Source organism: Protopterus annectens, chromosome 10.part0 (genome assembly GCF_019279795.1).
Source record: "Protopterus annectens isolate FY-2018-M chromosome 10.part0, PAN1.0, whole genome shotgun sequence".
NCBI classification, from domain to species: Eukaryota; Metazoa; Chordata; order Ceratodontiformes; family Protopteridae; genus Protopterus; species Protopterus annectens.
The window spans coordinates 1746571529-1746590953 of record NC_056744.1 but is presented as its reverse complement, the minus strand read 5'-3'; the positions used below and the strand labels follow the sequence as shown (position 1 = coordinate 1746590953).

The 19425-nt window shown below is 40.6% G+C and overlaps 1 protein-coding gene across 3 annotated transcripts in view; it reads right to left on the bottom strand.

Annotated features, from left to right (window-relative positions):
• Positions 1-1903: 1903 nt before the first annotated feature.
• LOC122813971 overlaps positions 1904-19425 on the bottom strand; it is a 1592156-nt gene continuing 1574634 nt past the window's right edge. For all 3 annotated transcript variants that reach the window (XM_044086526.1, XM_044086527.1, XM_044086528.1), the window contains one exon: positions 1904-2232. In XM_044086526.1, the coding sequence (XP_043942461.1) occupies positions 1910-2232 (323 nt within the window). In that variant the 3' untranslated portion in view covers positions 1904-1909. The remainder of the gene's footprint in view (positions 2233-19425) is intronic.

Sequence of the window (19425 nt, the reverse complement as noted above, 5' to 3'; positions counted from 1 at the left end):
TTGGAGAGAGGGTAGAGTGGCATTTTACTGAGAGATACCTATTGGATAGGTAGCTTTTGAACCATAAAAAAGTGGGCTGAGAGGGCTAATGAGGACATTTGAAGTAGAATTTTCCTGTGACAGGCTGTGTCAAAGGCTTTAGACATGTCTAGAAATAAGGAGATTATTTTGCCGTTATCTGTAACTTTATTGACAGTTTCTGTAAAGCCCAGAAGTGCAGTGTTAGTACTATGGGAAGGATGGAAGCCATGTTGTGTAGAGGATAGGAGTTTCCCAGCAGGTAATAATTTAGCAATTGTTTTTTAATACATTTTTCAAGTATTTTTGAGTGGGGGAACAATATTTTATAGATCTAAAGTTGGTAATGTTTGTTGAATTCCTCCTTTATGCAGAGGATAATGTATGACTTTTTCCACAGAGAGGGAACGTGGGATTCCTGGATCGATCTATTTATAAGGATTGAGACAGTGTAGGTGATGCTATTGGCAGCTATTTTAAGGTATTTAATTGGAGGGTCATCATTTGAAGTAGAGAATGGTTTGAATTTGTTTTATGAGTAGATTTGTAAAGGATGTGGGCTCAGGTTTGAAGGTGAAAATGGTTGTGGTAATACGTGCATGCTGGGCATGGTTCGCATTAGATATTAGGGAATCCTTGGCTACAGATGCTATACTATCTATAAAATAAAAGTTAAATTGTATGAGGTTTCAAGAGATGAGTTATTGGGAGAGAGTTTCGGGTTGAATTTATGGTCGGGATGCAAAATGTATTTAATGGCTGTACAGAATTTTTAGGGTTGTGTTTACTATTCTGAAAGTTATTATTGTATAGTTTTTTTGTCCTTATTAATTTGTTTTTTAATATGATTGTGAAGCATTCTGAAGTTTTCAAGATATTGTGGTGTTTTATATTTTTGCCATTCTTTCCATGTTTTTTCTCTATCCCTCATTAGCATTCTGCTCTTTTTTTGGATAGCCAAATTGTATTATTTGTTATAGTCTCTTTCTTCTAGGAGGTACAAGGCTATTTAGGATATTCAGGAAATATTTTTTTGAATTCATTTACAGCATCATCTAAGGGGAGGATTTTTAAGAAGTTCCAGTTAATAGATAATAGGTTAGTAATGAACATTTCTGGGTTAAACTTGGAAATATTGTGCATTGTTTTATAAGCATACTGTTTAAATAGATGTGTGAGATGTCCCTTTGTATAAAGTGGGAGATGATGATCACTGAGACAGTCAGACATTGTACCTGAGGTGATGTATTGCTAGGGTTCACTACTATGATGTAGTCTAATAGGGAATTTGTTGTTTTGCTATAATGTGTGGGGCTGGTAACTACTTGTGTAAAAGCAAACAAGTTCAGGTTAGATACAGGGGATGTTCACATTCACCTAGTAGTGTTATTTCTTAGTAGTGTTATTTCTTGTGGAATTGTTATATATATATCCAGTGTAAGATATCTTCCAGCATAGCTCTATTGTCGCCATGAGGGATGTAAAGAACAGTAATACATATTTGTTTATAATTTTTAATTTCAAGAAAGTTATAAGAAGCTCTGTTGAATTGAATTTTGGTATTGATTTGTTGTAAGGGGAAATGAGATAGTTGCTGAGAAATATTAAAGCAATGCCACTACCTTTTCTCTTTATATGGGCATTATGGATGATACTATAGCCGGGAGGTATAATTTTGGAATAGTTTATGCTGGGTTTAAGCCAAGTTTCAGTTACAGTGACAATATCAGGTTTATGTTGTGTAATCCAGGCAGGCCAAAGTATTATTCTTGTTATAGTTTTGTTGACTACATTTTGTGATTTTTCTGACTGGTATTTACATTGATTTGTAATTTAAATTAACATATTTTAAAGAAAATATTGTGGTGGCATTGTTTACTTACCTCATATTTCATGCTGTAAAGGAATACATTTTGACAACACCTGTTTTTCTAGATTCATGCAATATCCTGGCTTGTAGACCACACTCTCTAAGCTTTGTTATTTGCTCTTCTGACAGCTCACACTTGCTCTTCACATAATATGTGCCATCTGTGTTGCTTGTGAAAACCATACTTGGATCTGGAGAATTGAAAGAATGCTTCTTGTAGTCACCACATCCACAATTCCACTCAATGGTGATTTTTTGGGGGAAAAAATGATCTGCTTCTAGATAAAATGTTCTCATCTTGCCTTCTTTATCATTCGATGACATAATCTCTGAAATAGCAGGTTCTGCAGAAATTGTGATATCAAAAATATATTGAGAATAGATGTCTTGCATAGTTTTAAAAACAATATATTCTTAAGTTTCTTATATCACATGCATTAGATCTGATTGCAAAATACCTTGGATGCTAAATGGTGTGGACATCTGCCACTTTAGCATCTTATTAGTTCATTTTGGATGCAGGCATTTTTAGGATATAAGACTGTGCTTATAAGTAAAACTCTGATATTATGCTGACTCCAGTCACTGAAACTAAACATCTTAGTACTGGAAAACTACACCAAACAAGTACATGTTGCTGGTGATACTTAATGCGAGGGTGCTGTGGACATGCACTAGGAGCACAGTTATGTAGGTACTCCACTGCTGCTGTACACTGAGTTAAACACTGTACTTCGTGCTGGTGTGTGTGTGTGTGTGTGTGTGTGTGTGTGTGTGTGTGTGTGTAATGTGTTTGTGTGCATGCTTGCGCTTATTTGTGGATATGTGTGTGTATGTGTGTGTGTGTGTGTGTGTGTGTGTGTGTGTGTGTGTGTGTGTGTGTGTGTGTGTGTGTGTGTGTGTGTGTGTGTGTAAATGCGTGTGTGCATGCTTGTGCTTATGTGTGGATATGTGTGTGCGTGTATGTGCGCATGCTTGCTCTTATATGTGTGTGTGTATGTCTGTCTGTCTGTCTGTCTGTGTGGGTATATGATACCATACCTCTATACTCAATACTTCTTTAATGCTGGGATTTGTCCTTCATGCCATTTGTCAGTCTCATTTTTGTTGTACTCTAAATGCTGATGATAAGGACTTCTGCTGGGTGTAGAACCAGCTTTTAGACTTTATTAGCATCAGGCATGGTCCAATGTATGTGGTTGCTGTTGCATGTCATGATCATTAGAGGGCATACATACCATCTACTTTACACATTCTTTTTTTTTACAGCCCAGAATGCTGCTTTCTCTCACCTGTGTTAAATAGTTTTTTTTTTTTTTTTTTTTTTACTTTTGGCTTTTCATCTACAAGTGAGATTCTTTTTGTTTTATTATATTGGACATGATGAATAATATTTCCTAAAGACGTCACCAGTAGACACTTTTGTAGCAATCAAATTCCAACAGAGCTTAATTTGTTTGGAGGAAGATTCCCATTCACTCTGCGTCTTTTAATAAGAAGTACGAAAAAAAAAATAGCTAGGGGATCATAAAAAAGATTAGACTTTAAGGAACATAAAAACTTACTTGATATATGTTCATCATATTGATCACTGCTGCAGTACCGTTAGCTAAATGGGTTATATCCTGCCAAGGATATAGCGGCCGGTCAGCTTCCAAAACATCAGGCACCTTCTTTGCATCCTGAGCAGTCCTTTAGAGCTTTACTGATGCCAAGCAGTACACTCATCTGAAGCTTTTGAGGATCGGCAGCTTGAGCTTTCCTTTGCAGGGCAGATAAGTTCTCTTTTTTCTTATATATTCACTGATGTTTTATTTCTTTCCACTTCAGGAAAGTTATTTTAAAGCCAGGAATGCTATGTTATAACTGACTGTGTTGAGACTGTATCATACTTTTAAACAGAGCACTTGTTTTTGCTGTCAGTTTTAAAGTCATGTAAAGTAATTGATAACATATTTTCTGTAGAGAAATTGTGTTTAATTTTCCATTGTGGGGCTGCCATAGTGTTTGAAAGTGTTTTTTTTTTACTTTTTATTTTGTCAAAAAGTAACTTCTGCGAACTGGTAGTTGTTGCTTGTCTTCCCTGGGAAAGAGGAACCATTTTCAGCTTAACCATGGAATAGATTGCTGGTCCCACGGTTGATCCTTCTTCCAGCCACAAAAAGAGAAAGTTAAATAAACAGCCTTTGCCACCACAGCAGGCTAGCAATTTGCATCAGTTGCAGGTGGGTGACTTCTGCTGTTGCCATTTGCTGTACCTCAGATCACTCATCTTTAAACCCAATTCCCTCTGGTGTAGCACCTACAGCCACTATGGACCGGGGGTTAGCCAAGTCCTCTGCAGTTGTTGGAGTCTCCTCATTGGGCAGGGGATAGCTACTGTTGTTGGTCCTAGGAGAGGGAACAGGGAAGGTTTCCCTGTTATGTCAGAATGCTGTGTCCATCCCTGGGGTAGCAGAGGCTGCTGTTACTAACACAGCTGGCCCCATTTTTCTTGTCACAAAGAAACACAGAACCAAACATGTATCCACTCTTCTTCAAAGTTCCTTGGATAGGAGTAGTGTACTAGAAGTGGGTCAATGTTTAAATCAGGCTATTGATCCTTCTTGTAGAGTAGTTTCTGGTAAAAGTAAGAGGGATGCCTCTTTTCCTGAAGAAAATCAAGATTTTGAATCTGAACAGTAAAATGCAGGGACAGACTCAGGGTGTGGTCCTCAGATTTCTGATTCAGACTCAGAGGAGAGCTTAGTTTTAAATTCTTACTGTGGGGGCGTCTCTTTCTCTGAGATTATTGCTAGACTGTCCCAGTGTTTTCAGTGGGAGACCACTGAGGTTTCTCAGTCCCACAGAAAATACTATGAGCTGTTATAGAATGTTTTTTTCAGAACCTACACCCATTTCTTCTGTCCTGTTTGCTTTAGATGATGTGTGTCTTACAGCCAGCAATTTTCCTGATATTCAGCCAGCTGTCCCTAAAAAGGCAGATATGATGTATAAAATTCCTTAGTCTTTTAAATGTTTATACACTATTCAGCAACTTGACCTAGCAGCCATAGGCTTAATTGACTCTATTGCTACTAAGTGCTTAGTTAATTCCAATCCTACTCCTTCCAGTATGGATGGGAAATTTTATTCAGATATGGGGAAAAAGTGTATACTTCTGCAACTTTAATTTTCAGAATTTTAAATTGCCAGGCTCATATGTTAAAGTTTGTTCTGACATACTGTGGAGGTATGAGGAACGTTTATCTACAGTTTCTTCTTGTGAAGAAAAAACTGCTTTAAATAACTTAGTTTCTTCTATTGCACATGCCACTACTTGTTTGCAATGTTTGTTTGATGCGGTTGATACTTCCTCCAGGGCTATGACCACTGGTACTGTTTTAAGGAGATTTGCTTGGCTGCATTCGAAGATTTAAAAAATGAGATGCTAAATTCTCCCTTAGATAGAGATGTAGTGTGTGGCCCCTGTACTACAGAGGTGATCAAAGAGTGTGATGAAAGGGGAAAGGTGATCCAGGGAATCTTTAAGATTTTTCAGCCCTCCTTTTCTTAATTGTCCATGGAATTTTCTATCTCTTCATCCATTTTTTGAAAAAAAAAAAATAAGCAGTCACAAAAGAATTCAGGTAAACAGATGTGGGTTTCCAAAAATAAGTCTCAGACCTCCCAAAACTAAGGACAGTGGAACAAGTCTGAATGACTGTTCAGGAGACTTTGTGATTCCCTCCCATCCTGGCCCCTATTCTCTTCCAGTTCTCTTACAGACAGTGTGAATATCCATTTTTCTGTTTGGCAACAGATTGTTATAGACAAATGGGTTCTAAAAAATATTCAATGTGGCTACAGCTGGCAGTGGTAGGAAATCCCTCCTGTCCAGGGGGGTCATTTCTCATCCTTCAGATGAGACTCTTGTTTCCTCCTGTTCTTCATCTCATGCTGTCCGAAGGAGTGATAGAACCAGTTTCTCCTTCCCATGTGGGGAAAGGTTTTTATTCAAGGATGTTCTAAGTGCCAAAAAAATGCTAGGAGACCAATTCTGGATCTTTCTTTTCTAAACCTGTTTGTGAAAGTGCCCAAATTCAGACTGGTGTCACTTCATAAACTGTTACCTCTTATTTCTCTTTCATGTTTCCCGGTAACACTAGATAAAAAGGATGCTTATCGTCACATCCCTATTCACCCAGATGTCATGCATTTCTTATGGTTTTTTTGTGTTTGGATCACATTATCAGCATTCTGCCTTACCTTTGACTATCCACTGCACCAAAAGTACTCATAAACTATCTGGCTCTAATTATAACTCATTGCAGACTACAGGGTATCCACATTTTTCCATATTTAGATGACTTGCTTATCTTTGAGTGTCTTTTTCAAAATATCAGGAGTCTCTCTCTCTTGGGTGAAAGATCTCATGTACAAGCTGGGATTCCAACAGAACATTCAAAAGAATTTCTTGACTCCATCACACAAGATTCTGTTCCTGCGATGTCAGTAAGATATCTAAGTTCAAAGAGCTTTTCTTCCCCTGGAAATATAGATCTTTATTATATATCTGTTTCTAATGTTTTTCATTCAGACTTTGGTCACTGCAATGGAATACCTCAGAACTTTGGGTCTCATAGCATCTGTGATTCTCATGATACCCATATCAAGACTCCAAATCAGAAACATACAGTGGTGTCTGAAATCCTTTTGGTCCTGGCATCAACGCCCTTTATCTTTTCATATCCCAGTACTGGGATTTGTCAGAAGAGAAATGGTTTGGTGGAAACAACAGATATCCTTAAATCCAAGTCTCCCCTTCTCCATCCCTGCCCCAAAGCAGTCAGTCACCACAGACACTTTGGACTTTGCTTGGGAAGCAGTTTTGGGAGGGGTAAAAGTGCAGGGCATGTGGGACATCAAGGACAAATGTAAAGCACATAAATATCACAGAGATGCTTGCCCTGATCAAGGCACTCATCTTTCTGAACCATCTGAGGTTCCTGGTACCTCCTCAAGTGGATACAGACAATACCACAGTCATGTGGGACGTCAGCAAGCAAGGGGGAGCCAGACAGATTCCCCCTTTGCAGACTAGTCATGTTCGCTTGAGATACAGTTTCACAGCACAAATCTCACTCTACATTTATCCTGCATTCCGTCAGACTAAAATTGTGTGGCAGACAAGCTGAGTAGCACCAGAACAAAACATTACAAATGGAAACTAGATCAGGGATCTTCCAAGTTTTTATCTATTTGTGGGGAGTTTTTCAAGACCTCTTTGCCTCCTGTATGAACAATCAGTTGACAAAATTCTGTTCCAGGACATTGCAAGAAAGCCTGGAAGACGGATCCCATTTCTTTTCTTTGGACAGCCACGGTTCTCCCTTCTTTTAGAAGTGGCCAGTGGAAATTACTTACTACAAGCTTCGTCACAGAATGGCTCTACTCACAGAAGAACAAGGGTGTTTGATACACCCCAACATCAGTCATCTTCAGTTGACTGCCTAGGCACCTATTTTCTGAGGATGGGCAGCAGGTACTAATGGAGGCAACAAGGAATGCTACTAGAAAAACATATTAGCAAATGGAAAAGGTTTTCTAGTTGGTGCCATCAACATAACCTGCACCCATTCAGGGCTAGTTGTTCTTTGGATTTACAGTATTTGTGTGTTACAATCCTATGGCCTTTCTTATTCCTCTATCAAGGTTCATTTCTTAGCCATTTCAGCTTGCCTGCTCATGTGCCGTCCTCTTTCAAAGCAGTCTCATGACAAAATATTCTTGAAAGGGGTTTTGCATAAGAGGCCTTCAAGTAAACTGGTGGCCCCTCCTTGGGATCTTAATTTTGTGTTAGAGAAGCTAACACCCGCTGTATTTAAACCAGTTAATCTGGCTGACTTAAAATTCTTAACAAGAAAAACAGTTTTGCTGATTGCTCTGACCTCTGCAAGAATGGTATCTGAGTTGTGAGCTCTTACGATAAGTCAACCCAACCTCATTTTTCATAGGGGCGTGGTTTCCTTTGAGAACGACACCTTACAATCTCTAAGTGAAGAAATCTGCATAAAACTGAACAAAAGTTGCTACAATAACAAGTTTAGTGTTAACTGCTTTTTCTGAAAATGTCTGCCATTATTTGGTGACAATGAGAATTAATCCTTCTTTTATGCCTAAAGTGATATCTGACTTTATTTTAAGCCAATTTATCCATCTCCCCATTTTCTTTTGGATATCCACAGACAACTAAGGTACTATCTTGACAGAACTAAATCAGATCTTCAGATCAATTGTTCATGTCTTATGAAGGTAAGAAGAAGGGACAACTAATGGCAAAGCAGACTATTTCCAAATGACTGTCTGCAGCTATTACTTTTTATTATAGCCACCATGACAAATCTATTCCAGACAGGGTCAAGGACCTTGGCTTCATTTATACCTTTTTGGAAAGGGTTGGATTCTAGAAGCATTCTAGAAGCTGCCACTTGGTCTATTGAACATACTTTTACAAAGCACTATAAGCTTGATTCATTCTCTAGGTCTAGATAACATTTTGTTAAGACCATTCTACAGGGGCTGCTAGACCTTTCTCCTTCCAAATATAGTTAGCTATGGTAATCTACCTACATAGCTAAGGTTTATGTAGCACTGATCAATATGAAGAAAATGGTACAGTTGTGTAAGTTGAATTTACCATAACACTAGATGTTCGAATGATCACTGCTGTTTTTATGCCAGGGTGTGGAAATTTATTTTTTTGTTATTCCTAGCATTGTCCTTCTAGGACTCCGCTTCTGTCTATCTGCTAGCAGGAAAGCCCTGAAGGGCTTCATGCCCAAACTTGTCTTTTAGTCAGGTCAGCTTGAGCTGCCTGACAGTTTGGGCATGTGGGAAGGTGCTCTTAACTTCGGAAACTGGCCAGCTGTTATATCCTTGGCTGGATATAACCTATATAGCTAAGGCTACTGCAGCAGTGATCATTCAAACATCTACAGTTATGGTAAGTTCAACGTACACAACCGTACTTTCTTTTTTTTTTTTTTTTTTTGGTGCTAGTACTATGACTTCAGAATGTTTTCTAGAAATCTCAGAAAATTTAACATAAATCTAAGAAATTTAAATGAATGGAGCCACTTGAGTCTGTAGATGGGCAGGACAGGAGTACTCCTGGGCCATTTCTTTTGAGTGGGGCCACTCCCTTTTTAGACACTAAGGCTAAGGATTTTTTCAGCCTCTTTGGGTGGTGAAGCCCAGTCATCATCCCCTCAAATTCCTTTGAACTATATATTTTTCTAAGGAATGTGAAATCCTGTACTTAAGGGCAACAAATTTCACCGTCTTTTTCTGAATCCATAAAGGAAGGTGATCATGAATCAGATGACTTGGACCCAATTTTTCCCCTAGGATGGGTTGCAGGTATGGGTGACGAGGGCTGTTTCCACACATTACTTCCAGAAGTTGTATTTCACAAGAACTATTAATTTAATAAAAGAACAGTTTAAGAGATCTAGGAAACACTTCATTCAAGAGGAGGAATGCTCAGATCCAGAAAATTATGCAGCCTAACCACCTTTCAGTGACTGTAAGACAGTGAGCATGATGTTGAGCCAGTCTGCTATAAGAACTACATCATTTGTTAGGGTTCTAAAAGAGCACTACTATTTGTATGAGAATGTGTTGGTAGACCCTATGCCTCTAGACTTGAAATCACAAAAGGACCTTGCATCACTCAAGCTCTGAGAACCCTACCAGCAGATTAAAAGCAATGTTTTAGATAAGTCTGGATAAAATCTTTATACATCAGCTATACCCATGTAACACAGTACAAGTCAGACATGTTAAAGCAGAAGACCTTTCTAAAAATTCTGCTGTCATGTCTTTGAAAGAAAAGGTTAACAAAGCAGCCAATAAAAAGAGGTCTATCTTTTGGAAAGTTTAGGATGTATGCTAAAGGCATTAAAACTGCTTGGCAGATTTTTTTTTTTTTTTTTTTTTGCAGGCTTCCAGACATCTCTTCCTTTCTGTAATGCATCACCTGTCTTCTACTATCCAGTTCTTTTTGCCATGCTCAGCATCAGTACAGAGGAATGGCCTATTGTTTTGCTAAGTGGACTGCTCAGTGTAAGTGAGGAGTATTTAAATGCTCTTTCTCCCACTTTCTTTTAGCAATGAACATTTAAAATTGTCTACATTGCTGAAAACGTTTTTCATTTTTGCAGCTGCATACTTGGGCCCCTGCCCACCTTGTTTGGCTCATGACTTTTACTGATATCTTTATCAAATATGCCTGTGCTTGCTTATGTCTGTCCACTGACAGGCATATTAATTGTGTATTATTTGGCAAATCCCATGGCATTAATCATTCCAGTATTTGCCAGGGGTTTAATGATATTTTAAGACCACACAAACTTAGGATATTATTCACAGCTCTTTTGCTGGCAAAGAAACCAAAGGACATCAGGCTTATTCTTGATGTCAGGATACCTTTTAAATGGTCCCACTAAATGTTTCCAGTACAGTCCAGCTTTCCATGATTATTCAAAGGAGACTGATTGCTGATATGCTGCTTGGACCTCCAAGATGCCTACCTCCAGATAGAAATAGCTAATATCAAGAAGGTTTTTACACTTCATAATCAAAGCTAGTCATTATCAATTCAAGACTGTTCTGTTGGCCTCGTTAAATACCACAGTTTCCTCATAAACATTTCAATGATAGCAGCCCATCTCAGATCCCAGGGAAGCAAGCTTTTTTCCATACCCAGTTGACTGGCTTCTAGCAGCACTGTCTCGGAATGATCTGGTTTGCAGGAAGGAAACTGCTCAGACTGTTCTCTTCTCTTGGAGTTACAGTGAACCTCACAAAAATGCCATTTTCCTCCAGATAGTTTTTTACATTCTTAGCCTGTTTTAGACCCAACTGTTTGCCAAACTTTTTTATCCCAAGACAGGATCCACTCACTACAGCAAACAGTATCTGCACTATACTTAGTTCAGACAGCTCTAGCAGTTCCCTGTTTCAAGGCTTTGTGCCTAATGGATGTGCCATTCTTCACAGTATCTCATGTCAGGACTCTCCCTGTGAATGATCAAGACGGTAACTGAAAACACTTGATCACAACTGATTGAGGAAAACAAACAAATTATACCATGATCCCCCCAAAACGTGCACGCTGATTGGCCAGCGTGCCCGTTGTAAATCGAGTTATACTAATGGAAAAAGGTCCGGTCGCCCGGACTTTTTCCATTGGTATAACTGGATTTTTTAAAACACTGTCTCGCTATGTTAAATGGGTTTAACATAGCGAGACAGCTTTAAAATAAGCAACGGAGATCTCCGTTGCTTATTTTAAAGCTGTCTCGCTATGTTAAACCCATTTAACATAGCGAGACAGTGTTTTAAAAAAAAAGCAACGGAGAAAGCAAGATCTCCGTTGCTTTTTTTTAGTATTTCGCTATGTTAAATGAGTTTAACATAGCGAGACAGTTTTAAAATAAGCAACGGAGATGTCCGTTGCTTATTTTAAACTGTCTCGCTATGTTAAACTCATTTAACATAGCAGGCACTAAAAAGCAACGGAGATCTTGCTTTCTCCGCTTCTTTGCCCACAGCTCTGATGTACTGCGCAGGCGCGCAGTACATCAGAACTGCCGCGGATGCCAGACATCTGCGGAAGGGCAGTAAACAGGCATTACACTATGCCATTATTTAAGAAAAGTAATAGTTTCTTTTCTTAAATAATGTCATGGTATAATAGCAATAACCCACTTCTGGGTGTGGGTAATGCTAAATTTACCCACGGTTGGCTTTGTTTGGTCCCTCGGGCTTCGCCCTCGGGACCAAACCACACCAACCGTGGGTAAATTTAGCATTACCCACACCCAGGCGTGGGTTATTGCTATATTAACATCTGCCTGTACAGTCTGAAACAAGTATTTATAGGTGGCAAGCCATCCTAGGATCCCCATGCTCGCCCCACACATAACTTCCCTCTTTCTGTCTGGCAGTCTTCTGCTCTCTGTCTTTTTCTCTCTATATATATATATCTATACACTAACCATGCAGGTGCACAGCAGTGGATAAGGAATCACCCAGACTTTGGGTATTTTGATCACAGATAGTGATCTTGCTGTGCTGTGCATACAGACTAAAGAGAAGCCATTCCATACATACATACATACATACATACATACAAATATTTCAAGCATTGGGCGTTAATGCTCTTCTTGCCTACCAGTATACCAAACAGTTGTTCCCATAATAAGTGTCTAGGCTGTTATGTGCTTACTTTAATGTAGTTTGGTAGTCTGTTCCATTCATCAGCTGCTGTCTCAGAGGACCAGTTAGTACACGTTGCATTTATATAGAATCGTCTACATAGATTGTCTGATGATTCTCTACTACGTTTTGATAACCCCAAACATTCCCAGAGATAGCTGTCGCTAAATCCCCTGTATACCTGAATAAGATCTCCTGTTAGATAGCTATAAGAGACACTGCACAAGTTCAGATATTTTAGTCTTTCATATTGTTGTTGTTTGTTTTTCGGCTTTTTCCCAGTAAGGGGTCGCCACAGTGGAACTCTGGTCTGCTAATGATTGGCAGTAGTTTTTTAACAAACGCCGAGGTGCCAGCTTGACGCCCAACCTTCAATGAAGGCACGCCCATTTACGCACGCATGTCTTTCGAATGCTACCCAACTGCGGGGAGGACATGCAGACTCCACACAGAAGGCACTCTTTCATAATAAACTAAAATTTCACATCCATGGATGCTCTTGATATATTTCTGCTGTACTCCTTCCAGTTTACTCATGCTAATTTTCTTATAAGGTTTCCATATTGTTATTCCATACTCAAGTTTGGGTCTAATGTAATTAAGAAACAATGGCTTCATCATTTCTGATTCCCAAGACTTTATAAATCTTTTTATACAACTTATAGTTCTGTAACTTTAAAAAAAAAACTTACCAGCTTAAATGTAAACCCATATGTCACAAGATGGGTTGCAAACTGGCTTAAGGACAGAACCCACAGGGTTAGAGTTGCTGGCGCTATGTCAGACTCCAAGCCGGTCACAAGTGGTGTCCCACAGGGCTCGGTCCTTGGCCCCCTATTGTTCGGCATCTACTTCTCAGAAGTACAGGCCAACATGGGAGGACTTTGGCTGACAAAGTTTGCAGACGACTGCAAACTGGGCGCCATAGTGGAAAGTGCATCGGACACGGATATCCTTCAGAAGGGACTCACGGAAACAGATAGCTGGTGCCAGAGCCATGGCCTGAAGTTAAACGCCAAAAATGTATAGTCATACCCTTCGGGAAAAACAAGGTAACCCCAAGCTACCATATAGGTGGCAATCCACTAAGCACAGAAGAGGTTATCAGGGACCTGGGGACCCAGGTTGACAGTGGCCTTTCTTTTGACACTCACGTTGCTAAAGTGGTTAGAAAGACCTTCTACATTGCCCACCTGATCATGAAGGATTCACATCCAGATCTAGTGAGGTCATTGTTCCCCTGTACTCTTCACTTATCAGACCAATGATCGAGTACAATGCCCCATTCGGGATGTATCTCACCTGACATCTGCAGCATTTGGAGAGACCCCAAAAGTTCCTCACCAAAAGGATAAAGGACTCCAAAATCTGTCATATGCTGCCAGATTGAAGAAACTCCAGCTCTATTCAGTCGCATACCGTCTGCTCAGAGGTGACATGTGCCTGACATACAAGGCCATGTCCAACCCGGAATTAATGGACATGCTCCACCTCAAAACATCCAAATCCACCAAAACCACTAGAGCAAGCGACTTAAACCTTAGCACGGATATAAATAGGACGTGCTGGAGGGATAGATTTATCACTCAGAGACTCCCTATGCTGTGGAATAAAATCCCAGTCCATGTGAGGCAGAGCACCTCGCTGGCTCTGTTCAAGAGAAATCTTGACCTGTGGATGGGAGATCGTAGGTTTACCCCGGGAATCATCTCTGTGTCACTGCTGGACAGAGGCACAACAAACTAATGGGCACAGTATTTTTTCATATAAGGGGTGGCGTAAGCCACAAAAATTTGGGCTAGGCTTATAAATGCCTTAGGGCAGATAGCCTAGTATAAACCTATGAACCTATGAACTGTCATTAACCAATTGGTTAATATGATTAGTAAAACTTAAAGCTGGATCTACCCATAACCAGGTTCTTAAATGAGTCTACAGTTTCAATCACTGTGTGCTATATTAAATATTCAACTTTCAGTTTATGTCTCCAAGATCTCATATGCTTAGTTTTTGATGTATTTATCAGCAAACTATTCTCCTGTGCCTAAATGGCCAATTTAGTAAAGTTCTTTTGCAGACATGCCATATCTGTAACACCTGTAATCAATTTACCGAATTGTAGGTCGTTTGTATACAGACTGTAGAACACCTCAGATGAAAAAGATAGGTCTGAAAGATACAATCTAAACAAGTAAGGGCCTAGGACAGAGCCCTGTGGGACACCCTGACTGTAACCAAGAATTTCACATGTCCAATTGCTTTATGATGCTTTCCATGTCCTATTTGTAAGCCATGCAGCTATCCATCTTATTAAGAGTAATTCAATAGTTGTTGTAATTTATTGCTCAATATTTTGTATATTACCCTGTCAAATGTTGACATTAATTCTATATAAATTACACCACAGCACAATTATTCATTCACAGCTGTTATTGTATTGTTATAGAACATCATGTTACAGGTGGCAATAGATCTATTTTCATCATATGCATACTGATATATGGTTTCAAGTCCCAACCTTTCCAGTTCTGACAATAACTTATCCAGTATTACCTTCTCCATTATTTTTCCACAAAATGAAAGCAGACTTGAGTGTCTATATGAGTTTGAGTTTGCCCTTCTCCCCTTTTCCTCAAAGGCATGTTTAATAAGCATGTCTCCAATCTTGAAGAATCTCCTCGTATTTATATGACCTAGTAAATGATAGCTATAATAGTACTACAAGTTCTTGCTGAAGTGTTTCTCAGGTCATTATTACTTTACTTTGGATCCCATTTGTATAGTTGTTTTTCAGTACCACAAGAGGAGTGGTTTCTGGCCCAGAAATTGTAGTTTATTGGCCGTTTGGGCAGATTTTACATCTCTTTCAACTTTCTGGTTTAAAAGCCCGCGTTTGCGTTCCTGTTACTAGTCTAGTCCAGATACAGATTTGCTGTATCCAGGACTGTATATAAGCCTCTGAGCTCCTCAAGCCTTTCTGTGTTGGAGGGAAGCCTTCTAGCTTATCAGTGAGAGTGGTAAGCACTAGATAGCCTATCCACCACAAGAGGAGTAGTTTCTGGCCAAGAAATTGTAGCTTATTAGCTGTTTTGGCAGTTTTTTCCATCTCTTTCAACTTTCTGGATTAAAAGCCCACGTTTGCGCTTTTTCCACCTTTCCTGTAACTAGTCTAGTCTAGTCCAGAAACAGATTTCCTGTATCCAGGACTGTTTGTAAGCTACTGAGTGGTGCCAAAGTCTGCTCTTCAATATTTCCCTTACATCTGCTAGTTCTCTCCTCCCCTACATTTTTACTAGCTTATTAGTTCAGCACTTTACCAGACTTCTTGTAGCAATTATTGTAGCACACAAACGTGCTACCAGCACTAAAATGTTCTACATGGGAACAGCTCCAGTACTTATTATTAATGTCCACCCCTCCAGGCATGTCTAAATGTCAGTTCCCTGTGCTTTCTCCTATTAACCTGGTGAACTTGGGCATCCTGAGGCAATTTAGCCACTGCCTCATGTACACTGACAACCCTCTCCTCTTACCTCTCAACACTCAGACTTGGGAGAGATGCACTTATATATCCAAACTGGAAGCCACGCACTCTCCAGCCAAGACTGGAATAGCTGTTCAAGAGGAGAAGGTCAGCACTTGCACCACACCACATGGAACACTTAGCCCTCTAGAACACATACCAGCACTGCCTTCACATAAAAGCACAAACCACGCATCCACCTTCGCGGAGGCTGTCAATAAAAATCCACCCAAACAGCAGAGACCTCCAAGGTAGAAATGCACTTGACCACCACAACACAACACTAATCATGAGACACATAACTCTCTTAAACAGTGTGCCACTCAACCAAAGCCCCTAAGGCAAAACAGCATGCCCAACACACTGGTCATAGGTGACTCGATAGTGAGGCACACTGATGTCCCACTCACTAGGTTGAATAAGGAGAAGGTAACAGTCAGCTGCCTGTCAGGTACCAGGATCCGCCACATAACGCATGCACTCAGGTCCCTCAACAACAGGTACAAATATGACTCTGTCATTGTGCATGTGGGTGTGAATGACCTGAGACGTACCTCCCTAGACTACATGAAAAGAGACATGGAGGAGCTCTCCGACTATGTAGCCCAGGTGGGTATGACCCTAGCCCTGAGGAGCATACTACCATCACCCAGAATGATGCCACAGCACAAGCAGAAAATTACTGATTTCAACAATTGGCTAAGTTTCTGGTGTCATTCTAAGTGGATCCAGTATCTGTCTGCCTAGGATGACATGATTGACAGACCTCGATGCTTTGCCAGAGATGGCCTGCGTCTTTCACCCCTGGGCTTACGGATACTGGCAAATGCTCTTGCCACCTCCTATAGTGCCTTTTTTAGGCAGTGTTCCAAAGACCAAATTACCATCGTAACAGCTACAAACAAAATCAATGTGAGGGTCATGCAACTCAAAGCGGAAAGTCTAAATCTTAAAATGCACTCGCTCGAAGCACTCCTTAAAATGGAGAACATTGACATTTGTGCTGTAACAGAGACCTGGTTCAAAGCAGCAGAAAGCACCCCTGCACTACCAGGCTATAACTCATTCCACAACTTTTGGCCCCAGAACTTGGACCGAAGCTCCAAAGGCGATGGTGTTTTCATATTCATAAACGATCTGCAGACCTCTAGACTGGTAGCCCAACATAACACATGTGAGATACTTCAGGTACAGCTAACATTGGGTAAGACAGTGATTCAGGTCATAGCCTGCTATAGGTCTCCAACTATGTCCCAAGACTCATACTGCATGTTTCTAAGCACCCTGGAAAATATTAGGCTCCAACCTAACACTCTCATACTACCCCTTCATTAATTGGGAAAACTACTCATGTGCCAATACACTTGCCCAACGTTTCCTGGAATTCATTAATTCCAATGCCCTGGATCAACTTGTTCTTATCCCCACTAGAGGTAGCAACATCCTTAACCTGGTCATTACTAACATGGGCGACCGTTGCTCTACACCAATAGTCAACTCCTCCCTGGTTAGATCTGACCACAAACTAATCACCTTGGAAATCCACATCCCCCCTCCCCCCAAAGGTAACCACCATGGAAAACTTCTCCAAAGCTAACTTTGAGCTCCTAAAAATAGAGGTGGCTAACTTCACGGCAACCATGCAAATGGAAAATAGTTGCATGACCGCTGAATCATACACCAATGCACTGTACGAACACGTACACAAATCCATGGATCTCGCCATACCTAATAGAACCAAGATGCTCTCCTCCAAAAAAAGGACACCAATCTGGTGGTCCCCTGCCATAAACAAACTATACAACAGAAGGAGAAAACTGATGCAGAATAAGGTATAGTCCCAAAACTGGAAAAACTCCCTTAGCCTCAACAAAACGTTGAGATCCCTCATCAAATCCTTTAAAGCTAGCTATGAAAACAGAATTGCAGCAGATAATAAAGACAACCGCAAGGCCTTCTATAGTTATGTAAAGAATCTTCACGGCAATATCCAGATTTGCTGTGAGCTACTGCACAATGGTACCTCCTATACCGAGCCAACAGATATTGCAAATATACTGGCCAACAGATTCAGTGCCAACTTTACCCCTCTCCCCAAAGGACCAATCACAATACCAGTAGATTGCCAGGCACCCAGTATTACTTCTGCAGAGGTTAAAACAGCATTGTACAAGGCCAAGAATGCAGCTTCTATGGGACCTGACAATATCCCTGGCTGTGTTCTACATGAACTACAGAGTGAACTGACACCTCACCTGTGTGCCCTGTTCAATCACAGCCTCACCTCAGGCTTTGTCCCTACCAAATGGTGCACTGGTATAGTCATCCCTCTCCACAAAGGAGGAATGACTACAGACCCTGGGAACTATTGCCCCATTAGCCTGACGAGTCTGATATGCAAAGCTATGGAACGCATCATCATGGACCTAATAAACAAGGATATAGGGAATGTCCAAACTCTGGATCCTACACAGTTTGGATTTATGAAGGGTAGATCATGCCTGCTCAACTTGGTCAACTTCTTTGAGTCCATCACCAGAGCTGTGGATGAAGGCAAGGTGGTTCATACAGCATACCTTGATCTGGCCAAGGCCTTTGATACCATTCCCCACTCAGGAATCATAAAAAAACTTACTAAGCTAGGCATCAACCCCTATATCACTAGGTGGGTTGCAAACTGGCTCACAGATAGAACTCACAGTGTGGAAGCAGCTGACACCACGTCAGACTGCAGACCAGTCACAAGTGAAGTCCCACAGGGTACGGTCCTGGGTGCTCTCCTGTTTGGTATCTACTTCTCTGAAGTCCAGGCCAACACGAAGGGACTCTGGCTGACAATGTTTGCAGATGATTGCAAGTTGGGAGCTATTATTAACTCCCCAAGTGATATTGACATCCCACAGAAAGACCACACTGAGACCTACAACTGGTGTCAGACCCATGGCCTTAAGCTCAGTGCCAAAAAATGTGGCATCATCCCCCTTGGGGAAAACCCGGTTCCCTTGACTTACCACACCGGTGGTAGTCCACTGAACACAGAAGGCATTATAAGAGATCTGGGAACACAGCTTGACAGTAACTTCTCATCTGAAGTTGTTAATCTTCTTCTTATTCATCACTGATGGGTTCGGTTCCGAGCCCTCGGAACCGAGTCGGCCTTATACCAAGCTTGCGTGCACCAACAAACTCTCAAGCTAAGCTGCTACCCACAGTGACCTTTGCTCAGTTACCTCAGATTTCATTTGCCACGCAGCCATATAGCAGCATTTCACCGAGCTCTCCAGCTAAGTGCTTTTTTCGTAAATATTTAATAGTTTGAAAAAGTTTTTTCTTCCTGATAACTTGTTCTGTTTGTTCTATATTGCTACTGCTCTACCTACAGGTATTTCTCTCTTACCATTGTTGCTAATTTCTTGGTATCTCTAACTTTCTACCTTTACGGTATCTTGTTAACATTGTTGGTATTTGCTTTTTCTCTCCTCCATTTCCTCTCTTCCCTCTCTCTGTCCCTTGTGTGCGAGAGTGTGTTTTGAATGTCTGAAAAGAAGGGAACTACGGGATTTAAACACTGCTCTTCTTGCAGTGGTAAACTGCCGAATAGTGACCTCCGTGAGGAATGTGTTTACTGTTTGGGTGTTCCGCATTTGTTGGTGAAAAAGAAGGGAACTATGGGATTTAAACACTGCTCTTCTTGCAGTGGTAAATTGCCGAATAGTGACCTCCATGAGGAATGTGTGTACTGTTTGGGGGT